Source organism: Urtica dioica, chromosome 11, assembly GCF_054948205.1.
Source record: "Urtica dioica subsp. dioica isolate 48M chromosome 11, U.dioica_male_clone48M_v1_H2, whole genome shotgun sequence".
NCBI lineage: Eukaryota > Viridiplantae > Streptophyta > Magnoliopsida > Rosales > Urticaceae > Urtica > Urtica dioica.
In genome coordinates, this window is record NC_142766.1 from 13,764,126 (window position 1) to 13,787,349 (window position 23,224).

A 23,224-nucleotide genomic window follows, 5' to 3' on the forward strand; every position below is an offset into this window, starting at 1 on the left:
TAATCTCCGAGACGAATAAGAAAGATGAGTGGGCACAGTCTTTATCTCACTAGATCACGAAATTAGGTGTTTCGAGATCTCGCTCTTATTTTACTAAGAATGGAAACGAATTTCCGAGGGGAAGAGAGGCAGAAGTGCTCGGCCAAGGTAGGCTAGAGAGCACGAAATTTTCATCAAATAATTGCTTAAAATTGCCTTCTAATGAACCCCTATTTATAGTAGAAAAATGAGATATTCATGGAATCTTCCAGAATATTTTATTTCCTTTTATTGTGTTCACACTGGTGGATTAAATCTAGGCCATTGGATCTCAACAAGTGAATCCTACTTTTTCTCTCATCCATCAGATCAATATCTATGGGATATTATTCTCTATTTAAATAGAGAATATATTATTTAGTGAGAGAATAAAGGAGAATATATTATTTCCCTTTTAAATATATTCTCATATATTCTCCTAAATACTTTCCTATAAATAAGGAGAAAATATAGGACAATATCTTATATTACTCTCTCTCCTTTATTTAATGAACTAAAGAGAAAATATTGGTAAATACCAACTAGAAAATTTCGAACTTGATGGCACACGGCCAAGGGAAATTTGCGCAAACCCTAGTGCCAAAAAACCAATTTCGAATTTTCCATGTGTGCAATGCCCAATTGCTTAAAACCCAATTAATCATTTATTTACTTGGTCCAACAATAAACAAATAATTAATAATTGTTTATTTACTTGATCAAACAATAAATAAACAATTCTACCATAAATATTTATTTAATTCTGCGAATACCCGTTTTCCAGAATTAATGTTGTCAATCACAATTACAGCAAGTGAGATTAATAATGATAAACATTATTATACGAAAGTTCTTATCCGTCTTTATCAGAGCCGAATCGGGGACTATGGACCTAGTAATAGAAGCTTAACAAATCCGATGAAAAAGACGAAATAGTCCTTTCTTCTTTGTCCATCGATTCGTCTAATCTTGGTCAAATAATCCACCTTGTAAGCCAAGACTGAACTCTCCTTTATACTAGAATTATATTTACTCATCGTGATGAGTGTCCACTGATATAGTCAGTTCGTGATCAAGATCCTCCAGGTTCAACCCGTGTCAAGAGAAGTCAATTTTTCCGTTATACTTCTCTTGATACATATCAGCCCTAAGCATTGTTGCTTCCCCAGCGAAAGATTCTTTCGAACGTTACTTACTTCGAAAGTGCTAGCAATCTATCGGTTCTGGAATCAACCCTTAGGTGAGTGAACATTAACCTTCTTTCAGGAAGGCTGGATTCCGTATCTGTAAATCACTTCCCACTCGAATTATGCTCTGAGAAAACTCCCAAGACATAAGCTGTGATTAGCATGAATAGCCTTTTAGCGAATGAGTCAAAGAGCCCAGTAACATAACCCAGTGTCCATGATCACTTCAGGATTTAGATCAAGTCTCACTGTGACCATCATAGTGACCTCGGTTACTGTGTCGTAACGGTCCTTAAACGACACATCTACACCAAGACCTGTCCAGGTCGTACACTTACCACAAGTGTAGAATACTCCCACATAGTGATCAGCCTTCACCTATGTGTTCCACATATATGACTTTAGATATAGCTTTCCAGGCATATATCAGTCATCGACCATGTTTTAGCATACCGCCCGAACTCAGGTGCCCATCGTGACTCAGTTAGATACGGAGGCTATGGAAGATAGTTGTTATTGATTCTAATTGTTTAGAACTCAACCCACTAATCATATAATGCTAATAAAGTAATCTTATTATCGAATTTATTAATCATTATCTTCAAGTGGGCAATATTCCCAACATGTTGATCGACTCATCATTCTCTCACGAAAAGTGCGACTGTGCTGAAACAATTGAGTCAAGACGATCTCAAAAAGTGAAGCTCTTTCAAGACTACGTCACTTAAGGATAGCGAAGAATGATGGTAGAAGTTACCACACGGTGGATACGAGCCAGAACAATGGATTCATCGGCTAGATAGAGAAGGGATATAATCATTCATCAATCACCGCATACTACTGTTACCTTACTATGAATTTTAGGACACGGCATAAGGATATCGAGAACGTCTCCAGATAATTTGTTGATGTAGGCATCAAATTCGAGAGAAAATGTCAATTGATACTTTATCTTGGTCGTTTTTTTTGTTGAGCGATCATAGTACTACATAAATTGAGTATGGGGGAGACCAAATGAAATACTAAAAATATTAGAAATATCGAAAAAAAAATTATCGGTGAAATGCATCCATGCACAAATTAGTTTTTTTAGGGAGATTATAGAAAACAAACTTAATTTTTTTATTCTTGTTTTAGGAAAAACGTATACTTGTCTAGTTTCACAAAATAACGATATTTTTCAACAAATTTTTTTTTCATGTGAGAGAATTATCTTCTTTGCTAGGTATTATAAAGATTTTAGTTTGGCATAATATTAGGAATCCTAGGGAGGAAGAAGAGTAGAAGAACAACTTGGTTTTGATACGAAAAAACTACTTGGTTAGATTCTTACTTTTTTTTGTTGGATAAAATTTTCATTTACGAATTATTAAAAAAATATAAAAGCAATTTTTAAAAAAATATTATAAAGCCATATATTAATAAAAGAAAAATATGTCTCTAAATTAATAAAAGAAAAATATAAAGCCCTAAACTAATAAAGAAAAATATAATGCCCTAAATTAATATTTAATACACCCCTAATTTACTACAATATTGCTCTTCTTCTCCTCATCGACGTCGTTTAATGTCCCGAAAACGAATTTGAACTTTTTTCTGGTTCCTTCCAACTTCCAAACGAGACTCTTCTTCTCCACATCAGTCTCATCGGAGTCAGAGCGATGATATCGTAAAGCCCAATATTCTAATTTTTATTTGTTAGCAAGACCTACGATCTCTTTGGTTTCTGTGACGAAGCTCTAAGAAACGGACAACGATTACGATTCGGCAAAGAACCGCCTCGGCGTAGCGGAGGAAAGTTGATTTGCCTGCCCAACGTTTATGTAAGAGCGACCTGATTTTTTTTTGGTTCCTCGGAGGATTTGCATGTCGGATTTATAGAATTGAAGAAGAATTTGAGCAATGTTAGGAGCGACAAAAAGGAATAAAAGAAAATGTATATTTTGCGATCATACTTATATTAATATCAAGATTCTTTAGTAAAAAAAATGGTTTCTCTTGCATTTGAAATTGTTGTTAGTTTCTGAGGATGCATTTCACAAATAACAATAATAACGCATGGGATTCGTTCTTAGGCAGTTCCATTTCTTCTGGCAAAAAAAAAAAAAAAGGAGTTCATTGCGTTGACGTCGTCACTGTTATGTATATAAATATGTATCTTTGTTTTTCCCTATTTTCGCTCCAAAGAAATGCACCATTTTTGGATACTATACTGAGTAAGTAAACCGGTTATTATAAAGAATATGGTTTGAAATTTGGAGTTTGCTGTCAATTTTAATCATCGTAAAATATATATATATATATATATATATATATATATATATATATATATAAATATAGGGTTTGCTTGCTTTTTCTTATGTTCTCTGATAATTTGATGTTTTATTTGCTTCAGTGGTTAGCAAAAGATGGACGACAGCTGTGCAGTTTGTGCGGAGCCGCTGCAATGGGTTGCGTATGGACCCTGTGGCCACCGCGAGGTCTGCTCAACCTGCGTCGTTCGGCTGCGTTTCATCTGCGAAGATCGTCATTGCTGTTTGTGCAAGAGCGACTCTCGAATCATCTTCATCACCAAGGTTATCTTCTCTACTATTCGTCTGTTTCTGATTACGTGCAAGCATTGTGTTTTAGATGAGTTATGAAATGCCAAGAATTGATTTTTGTTATGTTTGTTGTCCATCACGTGTTCCGATTTCATTCAAGTGAAATATTCTAGGCTTCGAGTTGCTACTTTATTCAAACACTTATATTGCTTATAAACGCCATTCACTTGTTTGGACATTTTCTTTTGTTTCTTGATCATCATGTGCTCTGATTTCATCAAGAGAATTGCTTCTAGGCTTTGGGGGGGTTGTTTTATTACGACGCTTTTTATTGCTTAAACCCCGATTCACTTATATGAATTTTTTTTTTTATTTTGGTTTTTTTTTTTTTTTTTTTTTTTTTTTTTTTTTAAATTTTCTTGCCCATCATGTGTTCTGAAATCATTAACGCGAATTTTTTCCAGGCTTTGGGAGATTACACGAGAATGATAAACGACTTTACAATTTTTCCAACTGATCCAAGAGAGGGTCAAGTGGGAACGTATTGGTATCACGAAGGAACACAGTCGTATTTTGACGATGTCGATCAATACAAGATGGTAAAGGCCATGTGCAGGTTGTCTTGTAGTGCTTGCAATAAGAGAAATGAATGGAGTGAAGGGATGAGAGGGAAAGGGGACTATATGAATGTCGAGCTTCTGAAGAGCCACTTGGCTCAGCGACATAGGCTATCAATGTGCAATTTGTGCTTGGAAGGTAGGAAGGTGAGATTGGTTTGAACTGTACTGTTCTTTATTCGTTCTTTTCGATTCACGTAGCTATCTGGTATACGCAGAAACAACATTAAGGCATATAATTATATGCTGTTGATACACACGATCAACCTCTCTCCTTTAATTTGTTTGGAAAGAGTGGTCGCGGTAGAGCCCGAAACCATTCAAAAAGTGCTATCCTGGTTTTTTTTATTTCTCCCTTCATAAACTGTATTGTGTGTTTAACGTCAAATTATTTTGACAGGTTTTCATATGTGAGCAAAAGTTGTATACAAAAGCACAACTTGATCAGCACATTAAGACTGGTGACTCGGAGGTTGATGGTAGTGAAACGGAAAGAGGAGGATTTATGGGACATCCCATATGTCAATTTTGCGATATGCCTTATTATGGAGAAAATGAGCTCTACTCCCATATGCAAACGGGGCATTATATGTGTCATATATGCCAAAAGTAAGTGCTGGATTTGTGTTATGTACAATTACAAAGTTGTTTTTCATTTGTATGGAATCACTTTTCCCTGCTTCATAATTATATTGGTTTTTTAAATGCAGGCAACATCCAGGAAAGTACGAATATTACAAAAACTATGATGACTTGGAGGCCAGTATTTGTCTCTCCCCCATTTTCTGGCTTCCATTTGATCATTTTATTTGACCTTTCATAGCTGACCTTAATTGTTCATGTTGCAGATCCATTTTCGTCAAGCTCATTTCTTGTGCGAAGACGGGGATTGCTTGGAAAAGAAGTTTGTTGTCTTTACAAACGAATCCGAGATGAAGGTAATTGAAAGTTGACATGTTCGTGTAATAGCATGTCTTTTCCCAACCCTTTCTTCTCTATGCAAAGGTGATCTTGTTCTGTCATGTCAGTATTTTGTGCCTCATGGGGCTTGAAACTCTCGCAGAGACATAATGCCCTGGAACATGGTGGAAAAATGTCCCGCGCCCAGCGCAGTGCTGCTCTTCAGGTTATTACGACGCTTAAATTTTAGTTGTTTTTGATCTGTTGCTGTGCCTGTTGTATTCACTTATACATGTATTCCAGATACCAGTAAGCTTCCAATTTCGGCAACCCAGTCATCAAGATCGCCGAAGAGGACGTAGGTTCAATTCTGATTCAACTACTGACCAGTTTTCTCAGGAGTCCCGTGATAATCCTGGGACGTCCGATCCGCCGAGTTTTGGAGCCACTTTACCTAATGCTCGAGCGATTTCCAGTCACAGAGACACCCAAACTCGTTCTTTCGGATCAGCCGGTTCGTTTGAGTTGTTAACTGTATTGGAAGGTGAGTCATCTTCAGTGCACCCTCATGATATAAGACCCAGCTCGAGTACTTCCGCCTCATTGGAAGCATCATCGTTTCCTCCACTACCTGCTGCTCCAAGTAAAAATAAAAAGAAAAACAAAAATGTTGTTGGAGGATTGAGCGGGAACGCTCCGGTGAGTCGGCTTCATCATCAGAACAATCGCAACATTTCTCAGGCTTGGTCGACACCGCATGGTCCACCAAAGTCGTTAGTTCAAAGCTTCCCTCAACTACGTCCGGTTTCAAATTCTGGGCTTTTGTCATCATCATCATCTAGTTCTTCAGGTGTTCATCAGATTAGGTACACAACGAGGAACACGAATTCCTCTTCTTCTTCTTCTTCTTCGTCAAACTCGAAGACTATCTCAGTTGTTCAGACCAAACCTCACGAAGCTTCGCCTTCGACCGCTGCTAGCTCATCAAGAAAATTACCCAACCTTTTAGGCAAAGGAGGGTCTTTCGAGGACCCTGTTTTGGCTGCTCGGACTGGAAAACCCGCCACAGGTAGTCAGGTTTCTCAGAAGTCCGAAGATGTTAAAGCTGCCAACAAGTCTCTCGTGGAAAGAGTCCATCTAGCTCTGGCATATGATGAAAATAGCTACGCCTCTTTCAAAGAAATATCTTCGCAGTTCAGGCACGGGGTAATCAGTACGGAGGAATACCTTGCCTGGGTCTGCCAGTTTGGCTTGTCGCATCTCGTTCTCGAGCTAGCTAAGCTTTGCCCTGATCTGGATAAACGGAGAGAGCTCATCGAGACTTTCAAGTTCAACACAGGGAACCCCATTTTGAACGAAAACGATTCTGGCAACGGGAGTTCCCGGTCAAAGAACCAGAGAAGCTCAAAGAAAGGGAAAGAGAAATGCGAAGATAACGAGGGTGCTTCGGTCGATAGCGTTGTTTCTGGAATAAAGGGTTTGAAATCAAACGGCACGTGCATTTTGGACCGTACGGATGGGCTGTTGAACAACGCTCACAAATCTGCGAAAGGAAAAGCAAAAGCTGTCGCCGAGGAAAACAAGAGGGACTTGGATTCTCAATCAACTGAGTGGCAAGGCTTGAACAAGAGTTCAGGGACCAGCGGAGGAGGCAACATGCCACCGCCGAAGGTGTCGAAATTCCTCAAAAACCGTCTGGGTGACGCTGCAGCCACGTCATTGCGTTCGGAACTGAACAAAGAAGACAAAGACCCGCCTGAAGTGTTGCCCGTTTCTGGAGCTTGGCAGAACGGTGGTGGCCGAAAACTCGTGGAGATGACACAAAAAGACCGGAGAAAACGGTAAGCCTGTAATGTTTTTTTTTTTTTTTTTGGGTATAAGATCATAGTAGCCGATTCTTTTTGCTCGCTATGGTTTGTGGCTAGTTTTTGGCCTTTTTGTGGTTAAATTAGCTTTGTTTTGGTTGCATATATCAAAGACGTGGGACGAATCGATGAAGTTTTCGCCGTCATTTCCTTACGACTTACTTTTGTTTTGTTTGCTGTCTCTCTGGGTACCCATACAACTTTGAAACTAACGAATTTATTTGTGTATTTTCTTTTCATGTAAATAATTCCCCAAATTCCAATTTATGAAGCTAGGAACGAGTGAGACTTATCAGTGTTAGAACACATAATTTTAACTTTAAATACAAGATAATAGGCTTTAATCAATTTAATTTAAAGAATGCCAGATTTTTTAAATTTTTTAGTTACCATATTTATTATAATTTAATATTGTTTAAAATAATGTAATCGGAAAATCGTCAAATATATGAATAAAATTGATACTTTTGGAATTGGATAATTTACAAGAATCCCCCCTGAACTCTTACTCGAATAACGAAGTGCACCCTCAACTCGGATTTTCAACAAAAACTACCTTGAACTCTTGTTCTGTTAACGCGTTGCCCCTTCTGTTAATTTTTTTCCGTTAATATCCAATTTTTGAGCACGTTTTAGTCACATGTTACCTCAATTGAGGGTAGAATAGTATTTTTAGTATATTGAATTAATTTTTAATTTTTTTTCTATATAAAATCTCTCTCTCTCTCTCTCTCTCTCTCTCTCTCCTCTTTCTTCTTGTCTTCTTCTTCTCCTCCCGCGACCGATACACACCTGCAACAAAAGGAAAAAAAATTGCTACCATAAATAATCATCACCATAGAGGAGGCAGTTCCAGGCCATCAGGTAGTACGACGCCGACACGGAGAACCCCACCGCCGCCATGGCCGCCCACGCCAGCAGCGCCGCCAGAGCTCAGGTGGTCCACCTCGTGAGGTGGGTCAACTCCGTGGTCAGGGAAGAGTGGACCGCCGAGGTGTTCGACGTCGAGCTCCTCAGGTACCCAAACATCGAGGAAGAGATGGTCGAGATGTTGCAGCTCGGGATGAGCTGCGTTCTGAAAGTGCCCAGAGGAAGAGAAGAAGAAGACGAGGACTCTGAGCCTATCGAATTAATTTATTTTCTTTGGGAACCAGAGGACTCTGAGCCTATCGAATTCGAGCTCTCTGTGATTTCCTCGCGAGCGAGACTGAAATTAGGGTTCCGACATTTTTATCGCTTTCGAGTTCGAGAGGAAGAACCATGGGCGAGGTGGTTCTGAGCAGCGACAGAGTGGAAAAGAGCGAGGCAGAGAAAGCTAACAGCAGAGCAGAGTTCTCGACGGCGACGAAGAACGACGCCATGACGATTTGGGAGAGGTTTCTGCCGAAGATGAAGATGAGAGTCTTGCTCGTCGAAGCCGACGATCCCACTCGGCATATTATCACCGCGCTTCTCAGGAAATGCAGCTACAGAGGTTTGGTTTGTTCTTTCTGGTAGTTGAATAAGAATTGAAAGTGTAGTTGATTTAAGAAAGACTCATGTAGCGTACATTCAATCGATGAGAAGCACTGGAGGGTTGAGAATTCGAATTTTGGGGGTTTGATGATTCTGAAACATGTTAGATATTTTGGATTGATTTTCTAGCTCGGATTTGCGACTGGAACTGATTTCCTTAAGGTCTCGAGGTGATGGTGATGATTATTTATGGTAGCAATTTTTTTTCCTTTTGTTGCAGGTGTGTATCGGTCGCGGGAGGAGAAGAAGAAGACAAGAAGAAAGAGGAGAGAGAGAGAGAGAGAGAGAGAGAGAGAGAGAGAGAGAGAGAGAGAGAGATTTTATATAGAAAAAAAATTAAAAATTAATTCAATATACTAAAAATACTATTCTACCCTCAATTGAGGTAACATGTGACTAAAACGTGCTAAAAAATTGGATGTTAACGGAAAAAAATTAACAGAAGGGGCAACGCGTTAACAGAACAAGAGTTCAGGGTAGTTTTTGTTGAAAATCCGAGTCGAAGGTGCACTTCGTTATTCGAGTAAGAGTTCAGGGGAGATTCTTGTAAATTATCCTTTGGAATTTTATAAACTAGTCGGTATTTTTTGGATTAAATTGATAAATAATACAAACGCCAAAAGAAACTGAAGTGTAAGAGTTAACATAATGTACGAGATTGCTCGTTGACAAAAATCTTGAGAAGGGCAGTATCTACAAAGTAAAAAGCAAGTGAGAAAGAATTATCTTTTCTGGAAGTTCATCGATCTGATACAGAACGCAAAAACTGACGCGTACGCGATTGGGAACGCGATTAGAACCACGGCAACAACAGGCAGTCGGTCGCGGTCGAACCCGAAATAGTCTTTCAAGAATAAATTCACATTTTGAAGTTGGCCAAAGATTTCAACTTCCTTGTCAATGTCTCCATATTGTGAGGTCAACATGCCGTTCAGAGACCAAGACGTCGGAGTGAGATAGTACAGCCATATCCACCACTTTGGAACTTGCTGAAAATACACACATGGATTATAATGACATCTTTTCTTTTGGGGTTAAGAATGAAGGTTTTTGATGAGTTTCTAAGCTTACCGGTTTAGGAATCAGAAAGCCAGCAAAGAGATTGAACAATGTGTAGAACACGGAGGACATAATCGCGGCAATGATGAAGTTTGGGGTCAAAGACACAAGCATCATTCCAAGGTAATTGAAGTACAGCAGGGCTGTGAAGATGGAATAAAAGTACCAGAAAATCTTGTACGCCGATCCGTAGTACCCGATCATCGGATACGATATGACAAGGAAAAGCACAGACTCGGCGAAGAGATACGGGATTTCAACTGCCACCTATGAAAGTATTCCAAGAAAAAGAAGACTAAATCGCATTCCAACTGTGATGATGCCAAGTGTTGTTTTTCTGTCATAGGAAGGAAAAATGTACCTGGGAAAGTGAAAAAGCCCATGAAGAGTACATCCCCGAAAACTTTTCTCTGTACATAACATTTCGCTCGGTAGCAACGCGTTCTAGCACGGTTGAGCAGTTATTGATGCCCAAGAAGATCACAGATGTATACATTGAACCAAAGACGTTGAACAAGCTCTGCTGGTTTGTTCTGTAACAACATGGGTTGATTCAGAAGAATGCCTTTTTAAACCGTGACAAAAAAAAAAAAAAAGAGAGGAGTCTTTTACATATTGTTTCCTTGGTCCCAAAACAGTGCACCAAAAATCAGCCCCGAGACGAACGTATGAAAGATCCGCATCAAGTTGTACGAAGGGCTACGCCAATAAGACAAGTGCTGTTTCCACAGGCAAGACTTGAACTGTCCCCATGAGTTTTGTGAGAATTGAGTCTGGAAATGAAGGTCTCTCGAGCCCGGCGGAGGAGAGCTCAGTTGCTTCACAACTTGCTTGTTGTTCCTGTGGTGGGAACATAATAATACAATCTAGTTTTGAGTAATCTCTTACTGGGGTTTTATTAAGAGCTAGGGCTGGATTGTACTAACTTACTCATATAATGCAGATTCCGTGTATATTTTAGCGAAATCTACACCGAGTCTGGCTTCTTCGGATGTTGATGTCACTTCTAACATCCATGTCGCCGGATTATAATTATTCTTGATCTTCGGAACTCCAGGGGTGGCCTGAGAGTGAAAGACACGAGAAGATATGAAATATAAGAATTCTGTTACTTGTCCGTTAAGTAACAAAAAATATGTGACTGACCTCAAAGTATTCTATGACTCTACTCGAGTGCTTTCCGAGCGGTCCAGAGTATATCATCTGTCCTCCGGTCTTCAGCAGAACTAGCTGCACGTTCGGATCAAAGCACAAATAAATAAATATGTGACTAGCAGTTTGAAAGCACATATCTCTTACCTCATCGAACGATTCGAATATGTCGATACTGGGTTGGTGGATGGTGCAAACTATTGTTCTCCCGGTATCGGCGATGTTCTTCACTGCTCTCATCACAATCGCCGCTGACCTGGCATCCAAACCGGACGTGGGTTCATCCATGAAGATGATCGAGGGGTTTGAAACAAGCTCGACCGCGATCGTGAGTCGTTTTCTCTGCTCGTTTGAGAGACCACTCGTTCCGGGTACGCCCACCAAGGCGTCCTTTATCCCATCAAGCTCGATGGTCTCGAGGACTTCGTTCACAAATTTCTGGTGCACAATTTGTAACTTATAGCGCAAGGAATCCAGTAAAGGTAAAAAAGAAAGAAGAAAACAAGCAGTGTCTAAGTAGATTTCGTACGGATTTAGTCTTTGAGTCGATCTGAGAATCGAGACGAAGCCACGCGGAGAAAATGACGGATTCTTCGACTGTGATTTGAGGAGAGTGAATGTCGCTTTGCTCGCAGTAACCCGATATTCGAGCGAATGTCTCTTGGTTTTTGGGATACCCGCCGATTTTGATATCTCCGTCGATGTAACCAATGGTTTTTCTTCCGGAAAGAACGTCGAGAAGGGTGGTTTTCCCGGCCCCGCTGACGCCCATCAAGGCCGTGAGAATTCCAGGCCTGAACGAGCCCGTGATATCAGCTAGAAGTTGGAGTTTTTTCTCCGTGAACCCATGTTCCCTCATTTCCTAGAGAGAAAAAATATATAAATTGGAAGTCCAAAAAGATTGTTGATTTCTTGGTCCTAAAGACCATATAACCAAATCATATCAAAATGTTTAAACATGGAAATATGGAAAAGATTACCAAAGTAGTGTCAACAAAGTATTGCACATCTTGAAAAACCACTGTTAAGGGGGTGAAAGGTAAAACCACCTTTCCTGTTGATCAAAGTAAGATAAATGTAAATAAAAAGAAAATTGAAGAACAAGCAGAGAGCTGAAAGTAATTTTGAGTGGCTATTAATATATATAACGGTACCTTTTTGTGTGTCTGTTGTTTGAACTCTGGGATTTCCTTTCTGATCATTGGAATGATTGTGGGAACTTTCAGTTTTTTGGAGTTTGGCGAGCTTTTCGTGGGAGATGATGGCCCCGGATGATGATCCCGGAGCTGAAAATGTGTAAAATCACATTGAATGAAAAGAAAACACATGATTTAGCTTCTTTAGTCGAAGTGAGAAAAAAAAGGGGATTGCTTACACTTTAAGAAACCCAAGGCTAATACATATCCTATGTTGAAGAGTAATGTGAAACCACATATGGCAGCGATCGATATCCAGTAATGATGTTCGTCAAAGTCCAGTCCGCGGCTCTCGAGCACTGTTTGTCCAACCGTTATATTCGTTGACATCATCTACGAAGCAATAGTTGACGAAAATTACTCGATTGCTTGTATAGCAAGAAACAAAGAAGGAAATGAATGAAAGAGAATCGTCACCTTTTGCCATCGTGGTGCACGAAATTCGTTGACAGTGAGGCCTATTTCCCCGTACGATAGAGGTGAAATCCAGAAACCCCACTTCAACCAGACCGGCATAGCGGCTGTGTATCATTACACAAGGCATAATAGTCTTGAAATTCAATGATCATTCATTTAAAAAAAAAAAAAACTTGAAAGAGGGGTTAAAAGTTTGGATAAATGGAGTTACATGGCGTGATAACGAAGCCAGAGAAGACCATCACGAACAATATGGCGAAACTCCCGACCGTCATGGCGTTATGATGAAACACAGAGGCCAGGAACCGGAACATGGACAGTGACGATAAGTGAATGACAAAAAGCATAAATAAATGCCGAAAAAACCTAAACATAAACAAAAAACCCACGAAAAGTATCATCAATTGGAAGATCAGAAACATAAAAATCTCTTCTATTATGGAAAATATTTCAGTGTTACACCACACCTTTGGGCTTCAGGACTGTATCCAATGACGTAGTAAGTGAGGCAAGTCCAAACCACGGCCTCCAAAATCGAAAGAGGAATCTTCAAAAGGGTTGAGGGGATCGCGTAAGCCCAAGCGGGGTAGAACCGTAATTCCTTCTGTTTGTAGAAGATCTCAAGCCGCTGCATGGTCATGGAGAGCTCGGGGATTCCGTCAACGAGAAGGAGAACCAGAGCGTAGAAGAGAGCGCCCATGAAGTAGTTGGAGTGAAGAACATCGATTTCCATTTTTGTCCGCAGAAAGACAGTCATCGTAATCACCGCAACGATTATGAGCTGAAAGGAAAGGGAGATCAGGGCCTGAAAAATCAAGCCAAACCGGAAATGAAAAATTAAACGAGATTGTTTCCAAACCTGAACGGTTTTGAACACGTAGATGAAGGAGTTTCTCTTCATGAGAAGAAGCTCCCGCGAAGTGCAGGCTCGGAGTAGTTCCCATTTGGATAGAGAGTACTTATTATTATTAGTGAAGAAGGAGAGATCATGATCTTTGAGGCTTTGAGACCCATTGAACGGCTCCGAAAGCTCGTCCTCTAGCTTCTTCCCGAACCGAGACTCCTTGAACCTCCTCGAGAATTCGTCAACCGACACGTATCGGTAATCACTCTCCCTCGATCCCCAATACTGCGCTTGATCTTTCTTCGAGATAACCTGCGACGACAACAAATAAAAAAAAGTCATACGGAGTTTTCGGACACCAAAAGCGAAAAGAAAAAAAAAAAAAATCGAGACTCGCCTCTTGAAGGAAATCGGCGATTCCTTTCCTTTTGGGACACTTGAATCCGCAACAGCCCTCGAAAAAGTCGAGAGCTTGATCACGAGGGCCGTGGTACACGATCTTCCCCGCGGACATGAGGACGAGGTCGTCGAAGAGCTCGAAGGTCTCGGGAGGAGGTTGGAGGAGAGAGACGAGGACGGTGGAGTCTGTGATTTTGACGAGGTGTCGAAGGCAAGCCACGATCTGAAACGCGGTCGAGCTGTCCAATCCGTTGGTGATCTCGTCCATCAGCAGAGCTTTCGCGGGCCCCACAATCATCTCGGCCGTGGTCAGCCTCTTCTTCTGTCCCCCCGATATCCCTCTCAGCATCGCATCTCCGACCATCGTGTCAGCGCAAATGTCCAGCCCCAGGATCTGAGCTGTGACACGTCAGCACCGAGAAAATACATGAGACAAAAGTTCGGAGAGAATAAACCTTGAGAATGTAGTCTGTTTGAAGAGTTCTCTTTAGTCCTTGAACGGAAATCGCCTGCCAAAGAAACAAACTGTTCGTCATTCGAAATCTCCGTAGGAGGTTTCTTGAAGAAGAAGTTACCTTCATGTAGGTATCGATATCGGGGTCAGGAACGATCCCGGCCTCTTTCTCTCTTCTACTGACCTCAGCCATGATTTCTTGGGGGAGAAGAAACGAATTACATCAATATCAAAAGCTTATCCTTCAATTAGTTTTTATTTTTTTAAATTTATTTAAAAAGAAAAGTACCGGCTCGGGTTCCGACGCCTTGGCAGCGGGCTGAGAAGTCCAAGGTCTCTCTCACAGTCATTTCGGGGATGTGAGAGTCGAACTGACTTATGTACGAAGACGTTTTCTGTGGGACCATATCGTCCAATTTGTGTCCGTTGTAAGTGATCTCTCCGTTCAGCTATTGTTTTTTACGAGCGAAAAGAAATTGTCATTATTAAAGAAATTGTGGATTCTTGATGTTGATTATGATGATACCTGGAGAGATGGGTCTAGATTCCCCGATAGAGCTTTTAGAAGCGACGTTTTTCCACATCCCGGCGGGCCTAGAAGGAGAGTTAACCTGAATCCGAATTATCACACTTTATTATTTTGAATCTAAATGTTAAAAATACTATGATCTTGTCGTATGGGTCACTTTTTAGTTACTTATTGTTTCCGATATGAAGGACCGTATTTTTTTTTGTTGAATTGGTAACAAGTTCTTATTGTAGAACTTATTAAGTTGTGGATTTTTTTTTATTAATATTTCAAACTAAAGGTAGAAAAGGGAATGGCAGAGTTTTAATACAGAGCATAGAGTGTAGTAGTAAGGTGAACCTCGTCAATTTTGTGAAAGAAAAAAAGAGATTAGTTGTTATATGAAATCTTGATTTAATTTAATTTAATTTTTTTGAGCTCAGAATATTGATTTTAATTTGTATGTCACAAGTCAGTCGTAGCAAAAAAGTCCATGGTCAAAGGATATGGTGGGCAAACTATATATATATATATATATATATATATATATATATATATATATATATATATATATATATACTTATACTTTCATAATGTTAAAAATTAATCTCTTAATCAATACGACTTTGGTGAATAAAAGTAGATATTCTATCGATTCTGGCTAATATATATACACTATAATATTAATTTATATACGTTAATTATACTTTAAATTGGTATATTTTCCGTATAATAACGGTAGTAATAATAATAACAATAATTATAATTATTATAAATTAACAATGAAAATTTAAAATTTAATCGGTTATATTTTACTCTAAAATAGTATACATGGGGAAACACAGACCAAATAAATATTTAAAAGTTCACATAGGCTTTGTTGCTAATTTTTTGTGAATTTGTATTATTATTAAAGTGTAAGTATGAGTCAATTTGATAATCTAGATATATACAACACTGAACTAAAGTAATTTATATTTTTTTGTACATTAGGTAGCCCCCCCTTACGTCTACCTAACTTTGTGCCTATACATTTGCATTAACAGGCAAACTATATATCAATTATCGTTTATAATTTTATTCATAGTCACCAATCAAACTTACATGCTGTTGGAATAATGGACATATGTTTATAAATGCTATTTGGCACGACTCACTACTTTGAACTATCCATTCAAGTGTTGACACGTGGACAAATTCCACGTGTCAACACTTGAATGGATAGTTCAAAGTAGTGAGTCGTGCTGTAAAGCATTTCTGTAGTTATATAGATTGAATTGATTCAGAGTCAAATAGTATTGCCACCTTGCTCAAAAAAAAAAAAAAAAAACATTGCCACCCAAAGCGTAGATGGCATTAATTGGCAATAATGAACCAGTCTTGATATATTTATTTACTTGTAATAATAATAATAAAAAATAGAAGAAGAAGAAGAAGAAAAGAGTAATTAGACTACCTCCCAGGTTTTATGACACCACTAACATCGCTAAATACGCTTATCTTGGCTTTACCCGATCCTAGGCCTGATATCCTTGCAAAGTCCTGTAAAATTATAGTATAATATAAAATAAACCAATGTAAGCACGTCCAAAAAAAAAAAAAAACATGATTGCTACTAGATTGGTATTATACTATTATTACATTATTTTTTTTGTTTGACTTACGGAAATAATGCTTGTGAGAGAGTTCCAAAGAGTTGGCAAGGGCTTTCCATGGACAACCTTGCACTCAGCTTCCACTCCCAAATTCTTATACCTCACCTCTACTCTCGGCAATTTCACTCCAACTCTGAATTAAATTAAAAAAAAAAATACTCATCATCAAAATTAGATTATAGAACAAAAACCATATATATACATGTGTAATATATGTATTTATTAATATTACTTGTCTATTCGGCCTCTGATCTTGCGCAACAACTTGAGGTTATCACTCTCAATGTGCCTGATCATCTTCTCAACGAAGACGTGCCTTTCTTGCGGCCCAAGCTTCGTCACGTCAACGACTCTTTTCGCTTGGTCGTCTTCGCCGTCAAGCAGAGAAGATCTCAGCCGTTGAAAGGTGGGCAGCCTCTCGATCTGGGCCCACCGAAGAATATCTTCTTCACTGAACTCTTTTTCTTCTTCTTCTTCTTCTTCTTCATCGGCATCATCGTTATGATTCTTGCTATTATTGCTTCTGAAACTCGAACTCAGGCGCCGGAAAGACGATCTCAGACTCTTTCCGATCCCGGCGAGCTCGATCCTCAGCGACTCCACGTCGCTAGTGCCTATCATTTGTGCCATGTTTTGCTAAATATTCAAACCTAACACTTCATGGCAAGAACACATATATGATGAAAAAGTGCTTGAATTATATATGTTTTGTTTTGTTTTGTCTTGGCAGACTTTAAAACCAATGAAAATGGGAGTTATATAGGGTATCATTACATTAGGTGTTTTTTTGTTTGTTGACCAAGGTATCATTAGATTAATTAATTTTTTTTTTTTTTTATGTGATCACAGCCATTTGGTATATGTATAAAATAACGCTTCATTATTTTATAGTGTTGTATATTTATTTCACATGCACACACACGTGTGCCTGGATATATGTGATGCTGATCATGTGTATAGTGACAAATAACTTGAATCTATGTTTCTCTTAATATACAAATATAAAGAGTGCTCTAATCAAGGTTTTGATATGGTCTAAATTTAAATTTTATGTGGAAACGTATAATTTTCTCCTATTTTATTATTGAAAACTTCAATACTTTTTAAAAATTAATTGAGATTTCAAATTACTGAAAAAAATTTGGAGATACAATTTTCTGATACGTCATTACGTCCAAGATTATTCCTTCCAAATTTAAGAGAAAAATCGGTAGAAAACTAACAACCTGGGAATTTTGTAAAATTTTCTTTTGATTATTATTTATATGTTGCTAATAATAATATACGTGTCAAGATACGTCCAATAATGAGAATTTAGTACCTAATTCGTGTTTATTATAGTGATAAATATTATTTTTGAGCTGAACTTCAACATGGATCGTGTCGGAGACGGTTTGATTCGGTGATTATGGATTGGATTTCTTGGAACAATATGTCTGGACTGAAAAATTACAAGGGTTTTTTATAAAGCAAAAGAAAGAAGAAATGAAAAGAAAAATCAGAGAAGGTGATAAGAGAAACCAGAAGAGAGAAGGAAAGAAAAGAAAAAGAAGAAAGGGGGATGTAAGAAAAAAAAAACCATGCAAGAAAAAAAAAAGGAAGAGGGAGAGAGAGAGATCAGGTAGTTAAGTGTATATCGCCGAAAATATTAAATATTTATGTCGCAATTTTTTTACCAACGACTAAAATTTTCACAGAAACCATATTTTGATTGAGATCGCATTTTTAAATTTCTTTTGTTTTTTCAAAATTTCTCTCTGACAGCGCGAGGAAACTTTAAAATCAAACAATAAAAATTGATGAAGTAAGAGAGTACGTCACCAAATACCTTGAACCAGAAGGCGTTGAATATTGAATATGCACTACAATAAGCAAGCATATAATTTTGTTATAAAATTAAGAGAATCAGGAAAGTGTAGAATATATATATATATATATATATATATATATATATATATATATATATATATATATTGTACTGACAGAACTTGAGATTAATAAATAATGCAGATAAGCCTTTGGTCGTTCATTACTCTCCTGGAAAGAATTTACGCAATATTTTATTCTTCACTACTACTCCATTTGGTTAGATATTATTTTCGGGAAAAAAAATGTTAAAAATAGTTTGAAACGCATGAATTTTACAATCCGAAAAGAAGACGTACGTCAAAACACTCCTACATATATTTTAAATTAAATGATATAAACTGTCCTTAAATTATTCCCAACAAATTACTTCTGAATTTAAACCTCTATTCAGATTGACGCCGCCCTCTTCTCTAGAGACCTCTGAAGTTTAGTTCTTTTTTTTAAAGTTTTTTTTATTAGGTTTCTTTTTTTGTTCCTGCGGATGGTTTTTTGTTTCTCCATAGTTTCTTTACCACCGCCGTTACGGACTGTGATTTTTAAGGAGAATTATTTTTTAATAATTTGAGTGTATTTTATAAATGAGTAATTTGGCTAGTGTTAAAGTGAATGCTAACTAAGACTCGTCCACTCAGCGGCGAATCCATGATTTTATTTCAAGAAGGTATAAATGGTGAGAAAGTTTTGAAGGGGTTATTTATAAAAAAAAATATAAATTTGGACTAAAAATTTAAATATTGTTAGTAAAATTTACAATTTTAAAAAATTGAGAGGGACATTTGCCCTCCTAGACCTTCACGCGACGGGCTAACAAGGCCGGCCCAAAGTACTAAGGGACCTTAGGCAAAAATAAAATTTGAGGCCTTTATTTTAAAAACATATAAAAAAAGTGGGTCTTATACATAATAATTTTTATTTTTGAGGCCTTTTTTAAAAAAAAATTAGAGCTTTTTTAGATTAATTTTTCACTAAAAATTTGAGGCCTTAGGCCATGGCCTAAATGGCCAAAGGGTAAGGCCGGCCCTGCGGGCTAATATCTGAATTTCACTAAACTTATGGCTTAGTTATTTATTTTAATGCAAATTAGCATGCACATAATACGTGATCAAGGTTTAGGATAAAAATTAAATATCATCGAGTTACATAATTATGTAAAAAATAAATTATAAGGAGGGATCGCCATGGTTCTCTACTAGTGTCGCTGATAACTTGTTTGTAAAATATCTGAAATTACTGGTTATTAACATCATCTTTCATGCACATGTTATATTTTATTAAAATAAACAAAATGTTTGGAAAATAATGGTTTTTGGTGCCGAAATGCAGTTCAAAACGTTAACACGCAGCAAGCAAATGTTAAGGGAACACAGAGTTAATTTTTTTATTTTATGACTCATGTATGTTTTTTCCGGAACACAATACCATTAAGTAAAACAATTTATTTGTCTAGGTTTACGCTTGCTGTTATCAATCTATGCTGATGTTTTCTCTCTTCACGAAATATAGATTATATATATTTGACGACGACTCTGGCAACTGTGCTAATTAGTTATGTTGACAATATCAGCTACAAATATATTATAGCAGTTCGTTGACTTCATTATAACATGGAAAATAGCAATTTATATTGGTAATTCTCATCTTAGTTGTTAAGTTATTAGATGAAAGGATCACTTCTTGATGAGGTTTTATAACAAGTCGTTCAGTAGTATGTAAGATCAACAAATTTATTACTTGTTGAAGAAGAAACCCGGCCTTAATAGATTATATATCTATCTATCTTATATATTATATATGAATATATGATATAATATAAAACTATAGTAAATACTAAAAACTCTCAACGATTCAAAATTCAATATTGATGCTTAGCAGGGATCTCGTACACGGTGAATACCAAATTCACTATTACATAAATTCCAAAATTTAATTAAGTTATAGAAGGAAGACTAGTTTGGTGGCTAGAGTTTTCTTGCTAAACTTAAGCCGCTAAAAATCTCATTGAAACCGAATATAATTATAGTCAGTTAAGAAAATTCTAAGTCGGTCACAATTTCAAAGCAGGCCTGTTTTGGTCCTTTAGTAGGTTCATTTTGGTCCGACTTTTTTCCCAAGAAGGTCACATGAGCCCAAAACCTCTAAGAAGTAGGATCGGGCCAGACCGCCTGACCCAATTAACATCGCTATCTCTAAATAATTTTATGAGAATTCTCATATCCGAATACTACAACTTAAAAGATTAAACCGCTCAAACACGCACTTAATTCAAATGTAGCACTAAGCATATGGCTAAAATATGAAAATTTATATGTAATCACAATACATTAAGAGATTCAATTTAGGTTTTAAATGAATATCAAAAAGAGCATTATAGAGTTTTTCATTTCACTGAGTTTTGACGTCGCTACAACCAAGACGGAGAACACAAAGATTGAAAATGGGTATCTCAGTGTTAACAGAGTCGGGTTCATGTATGACGACTTTGATGCATTTAACAAGGCTTGGATGCAAGTTTTTTTTTTTTTTTTTTTCAATGAAGACACGTATCTAATGCCACCTCAAAAGACTTACCTGCTTAAGCCAATTGAATTCAACAGTCCATGGAAATCCAAAATTAAAGTTCAAATTCTTGGGAGAATAATAACATCGGAGAAGCGGTCATACTATTTTCCGAACACCCGATATTGGCTTTTGCTTCACAGAGTCAACAATTCCGCCATCAAAGGCAGTGAGTACGTTCCGTCGACGTTAACATGGAAGTTTGGTGGAGAGACACGTGTAAATAGAAACATTCAAAGCCTAGCACAACAGAAGCTCCAACCACTCTAAATTAATTTTCAATAATGTCAACACTTGGAAATGAGAAATGTGATTATAGAATACGCACAACAAACTCAAGTCGAGTTCAAAGAGTACGTTGAGGTCAACGCTCACAATCTGAATGTGAGCGCACCTGAAAACAGTCCTAACACCACATAATTAACATCACACACTCCCAACATGTAGACATCTCCAACACAAACATAGGAACCATTGATGATTTCATATCTATCGGTGAATGGTTCTACACAAACAAGAGCTATAGATATTTGATGCAGACCGGATAATGGCATAATCTTTTTATTGGAGGGCCGATCCTAAATTGGGCCTTAAAAGTCTAAAATAAAATCATTTAAAAAATAGTAAATAACTACATTTGATTCAAAACATACGGTTTTAATCAAAACAACAAAATTTTAATTAAAAAAAATCATGTCATCAATAATAATTTTATTTTTTGGTGTCAAAAGCACTTTTTTCACATAAAAATATATACTTAAACAAATAATATTTTTTAATTTAGAAAGGGTTGGGCTCTAACCGAGGCTAATTAGGACCAAGGTCAGGCCCGGTTGGACTTTTTTGAGGACTAATTTGGGCCGGGCTTGAAAGCTTATACCCCAGGACCAACCTAGGCCCTTCAACGGGCCCGTTTGGTAGATCATTTTTTTAAAAGGCTGGACGTACCCAAAACCTATGAAAAGAGGACCGCACTGGGCCGGTTAGTCACGGGTGGCCCCAACCCAATTAACAGCTTTATCTCTATATTATTTAATAAGAGATAATTCGTATAACCGAATACTAAAATTTGAAAGATTAAGCCACTTAAACACGCACTTAATTCAAATGTAGTACTTAAGCATATGACTAAACTATGGAAATTTATATTAATCACAACATACTAATTCAATTCACGTTTAAAATGAGTATCATGTTGAGGATTTAGTGTTTTTCATTTCACTGAGTTTTGACGTCGCTACGACAAAGACAGAGAGCACAAAGATTGAAGATGGCTATCTTGGTGTTGACGGAGTCAGGTTCACGTACCTAACTGTTTATGGCGGCTGTGGTCAACGTTCGTGCACTCGTACACGGACAGGCAGATGAAGTTGTAGTACAACGAGTACAATATTTTCGATCGCATTGATACCTGGGTTTTCTGGAATAGACCTCCTTTTTTGGTTAGCCAAAATATTGTCAATGTCAACGATTTCAGAGCCAATGACGATGACTTTGATGCATTTAACAATGCTTGGAAACAAGTTTGTTTTTCCAATGAAACACGTTTCCAGTGGTACCTTAAAAGACTAAGCTGCTAAAGCCATTCTAATTAAACAGTCCATGCAAATCCAGAATCAAAGTTCAAATTATTGGGAGAATAATAGCATCGGACACGCGGTCAGACTACCCGATGTTTGCTTTTGTTTGACGGTGTCAACAATTTCGTTGTCGAAGGTGGTGGTTCCATTGAAGAAGTTTGGTGAAGAGACGTGTAAATGGAAACATTCATGGCGTTGCACAACATAAGCTCTAACTGCTCTAAATTTCAATCATGTGAATGCTTGGAAATGAGAAATGTGATAATAGAAAACACAATAAATTCAAGTCAAGTTTAAAGAGTGCGTTGAGGTCAACGCTCACAATCTAAACATGAATGCACTTGAAAGTAGTCCCAACAGCGTTTCACGTGGTTTAGTCGTGTAATTTTTGAATTGAGACATTAGTAGCGAAACGATTAAGGTATATTATCGTAAAGTAAAAAAAATCGAAAGGGAAATGTAGTTGAATAAAACTCCCAACAGAATGAATTGCTACAATGAAATTAGCATGGCACTAAACTTGCTACCATTTTTATTATTGTATCTAAGGATCCAACTCGATGCTTCCTTAATGCTAACTAATTTCGTCACTTTTCCCACCATTAAACTGATTTTCGTTTCCAAAAATTTACCCTTAGGGTCTCATGCCATGCATTTGAACCAATAGGAACCCCCTATTTCAAAGATAGCTCCATCAACATTAAGCTAGATCTTACTACTCGCCGACTTTCTCCAACGCTCAACGTCATCCAAAACCACAGATGGAGTGAAATATTTAGATTGAGCATTTATCCATTTATGATCAACACAAACCTACATTAGTTGTTGATACTACACTTTTATAGTATGGGTTTTGTGTTGCCACACCATCTCATGCATAGCCTTCCAGA

The 23,224-nt window shown here is 37.6% G+C and overlaps 2 protein-coding genes across 2 annotated transcripts; one reads left to right on the forward strand and one right to left on the reverse strand.

Annotated features, from left to right (window-relative positions):
- The first annotated feature begins 2,726 nt into the window (after positions 1-2,726).
- LOC149381429 (uncharacterized) lies at positions 2,727-7,395 on the forward strand. Its single transcript, XM_089601559.1, has 8 exons — positions 2,727-3,028; positions 3,601-3,781; positions 4,213-4,512; positions 4,766-4,974; positions 5,076-5,124; positions 5,214-5,303; positions 5,429-5,491; positions 5,569-7,395. Exons 2-8 carry the CDS (start codon positions 3,614-3,616, stop codon positions 7,108-7,110), a joined length of 2,421 nt encoding a protein of 806 aa, XP_089457685.1. The 5' UTR covers positions 2,727-3,028; positions 3,601-3,613; the 3' UTR covers positions 7,111-7,395.
- A 1,832-nt stretch (positions 7,396-9,227) lies between these two features.
- Positions 9,228-16,980, reverse strand: LOC149381430 (pleiotropic drug resistance protein 3-like). Its single transcript, XM_089630089.1, has 23 exons — positions 16,562-16,980; positions 16,339-16,462; positions 16,131-16,216; positions 14,693-14,777; positions 14,456-14,615; positions 14,288-14,364; positions 14,168-14,221; positions 13,711-14,106; positions 13,329-13,625; positions 12,937-13,250; positions 12,681-12,835; positions 12,470-12,573; positions 12,232-12,385; positions 12,011-12,142; positions 11,837-11,910; positions 11,386-11,718; positions 11,004-11,294; positions 10,851-10,934; positions 10,635-10,768; positions 10,317-10,544; positions 10,066-10,237; positions 9,717-9,971; positions 9,228-9,634 (listed from the first exon to the last, which is right to left on the reverse strand). The coding sequence occupies exons 1-23, from the start codon at positions 16,957-16,959 to the stop codon at positions 9,368-9,370; spliced, it is 4,374 nt and encodes a 1,457-aa protein (XP_089486215.1). The 5' UTR covers positions 16,960-16,980; the 3' UTR covers positions 9,228-9,367.
- Positions 16,981-23,224: the final 6,244 nt, after the last annotated feature.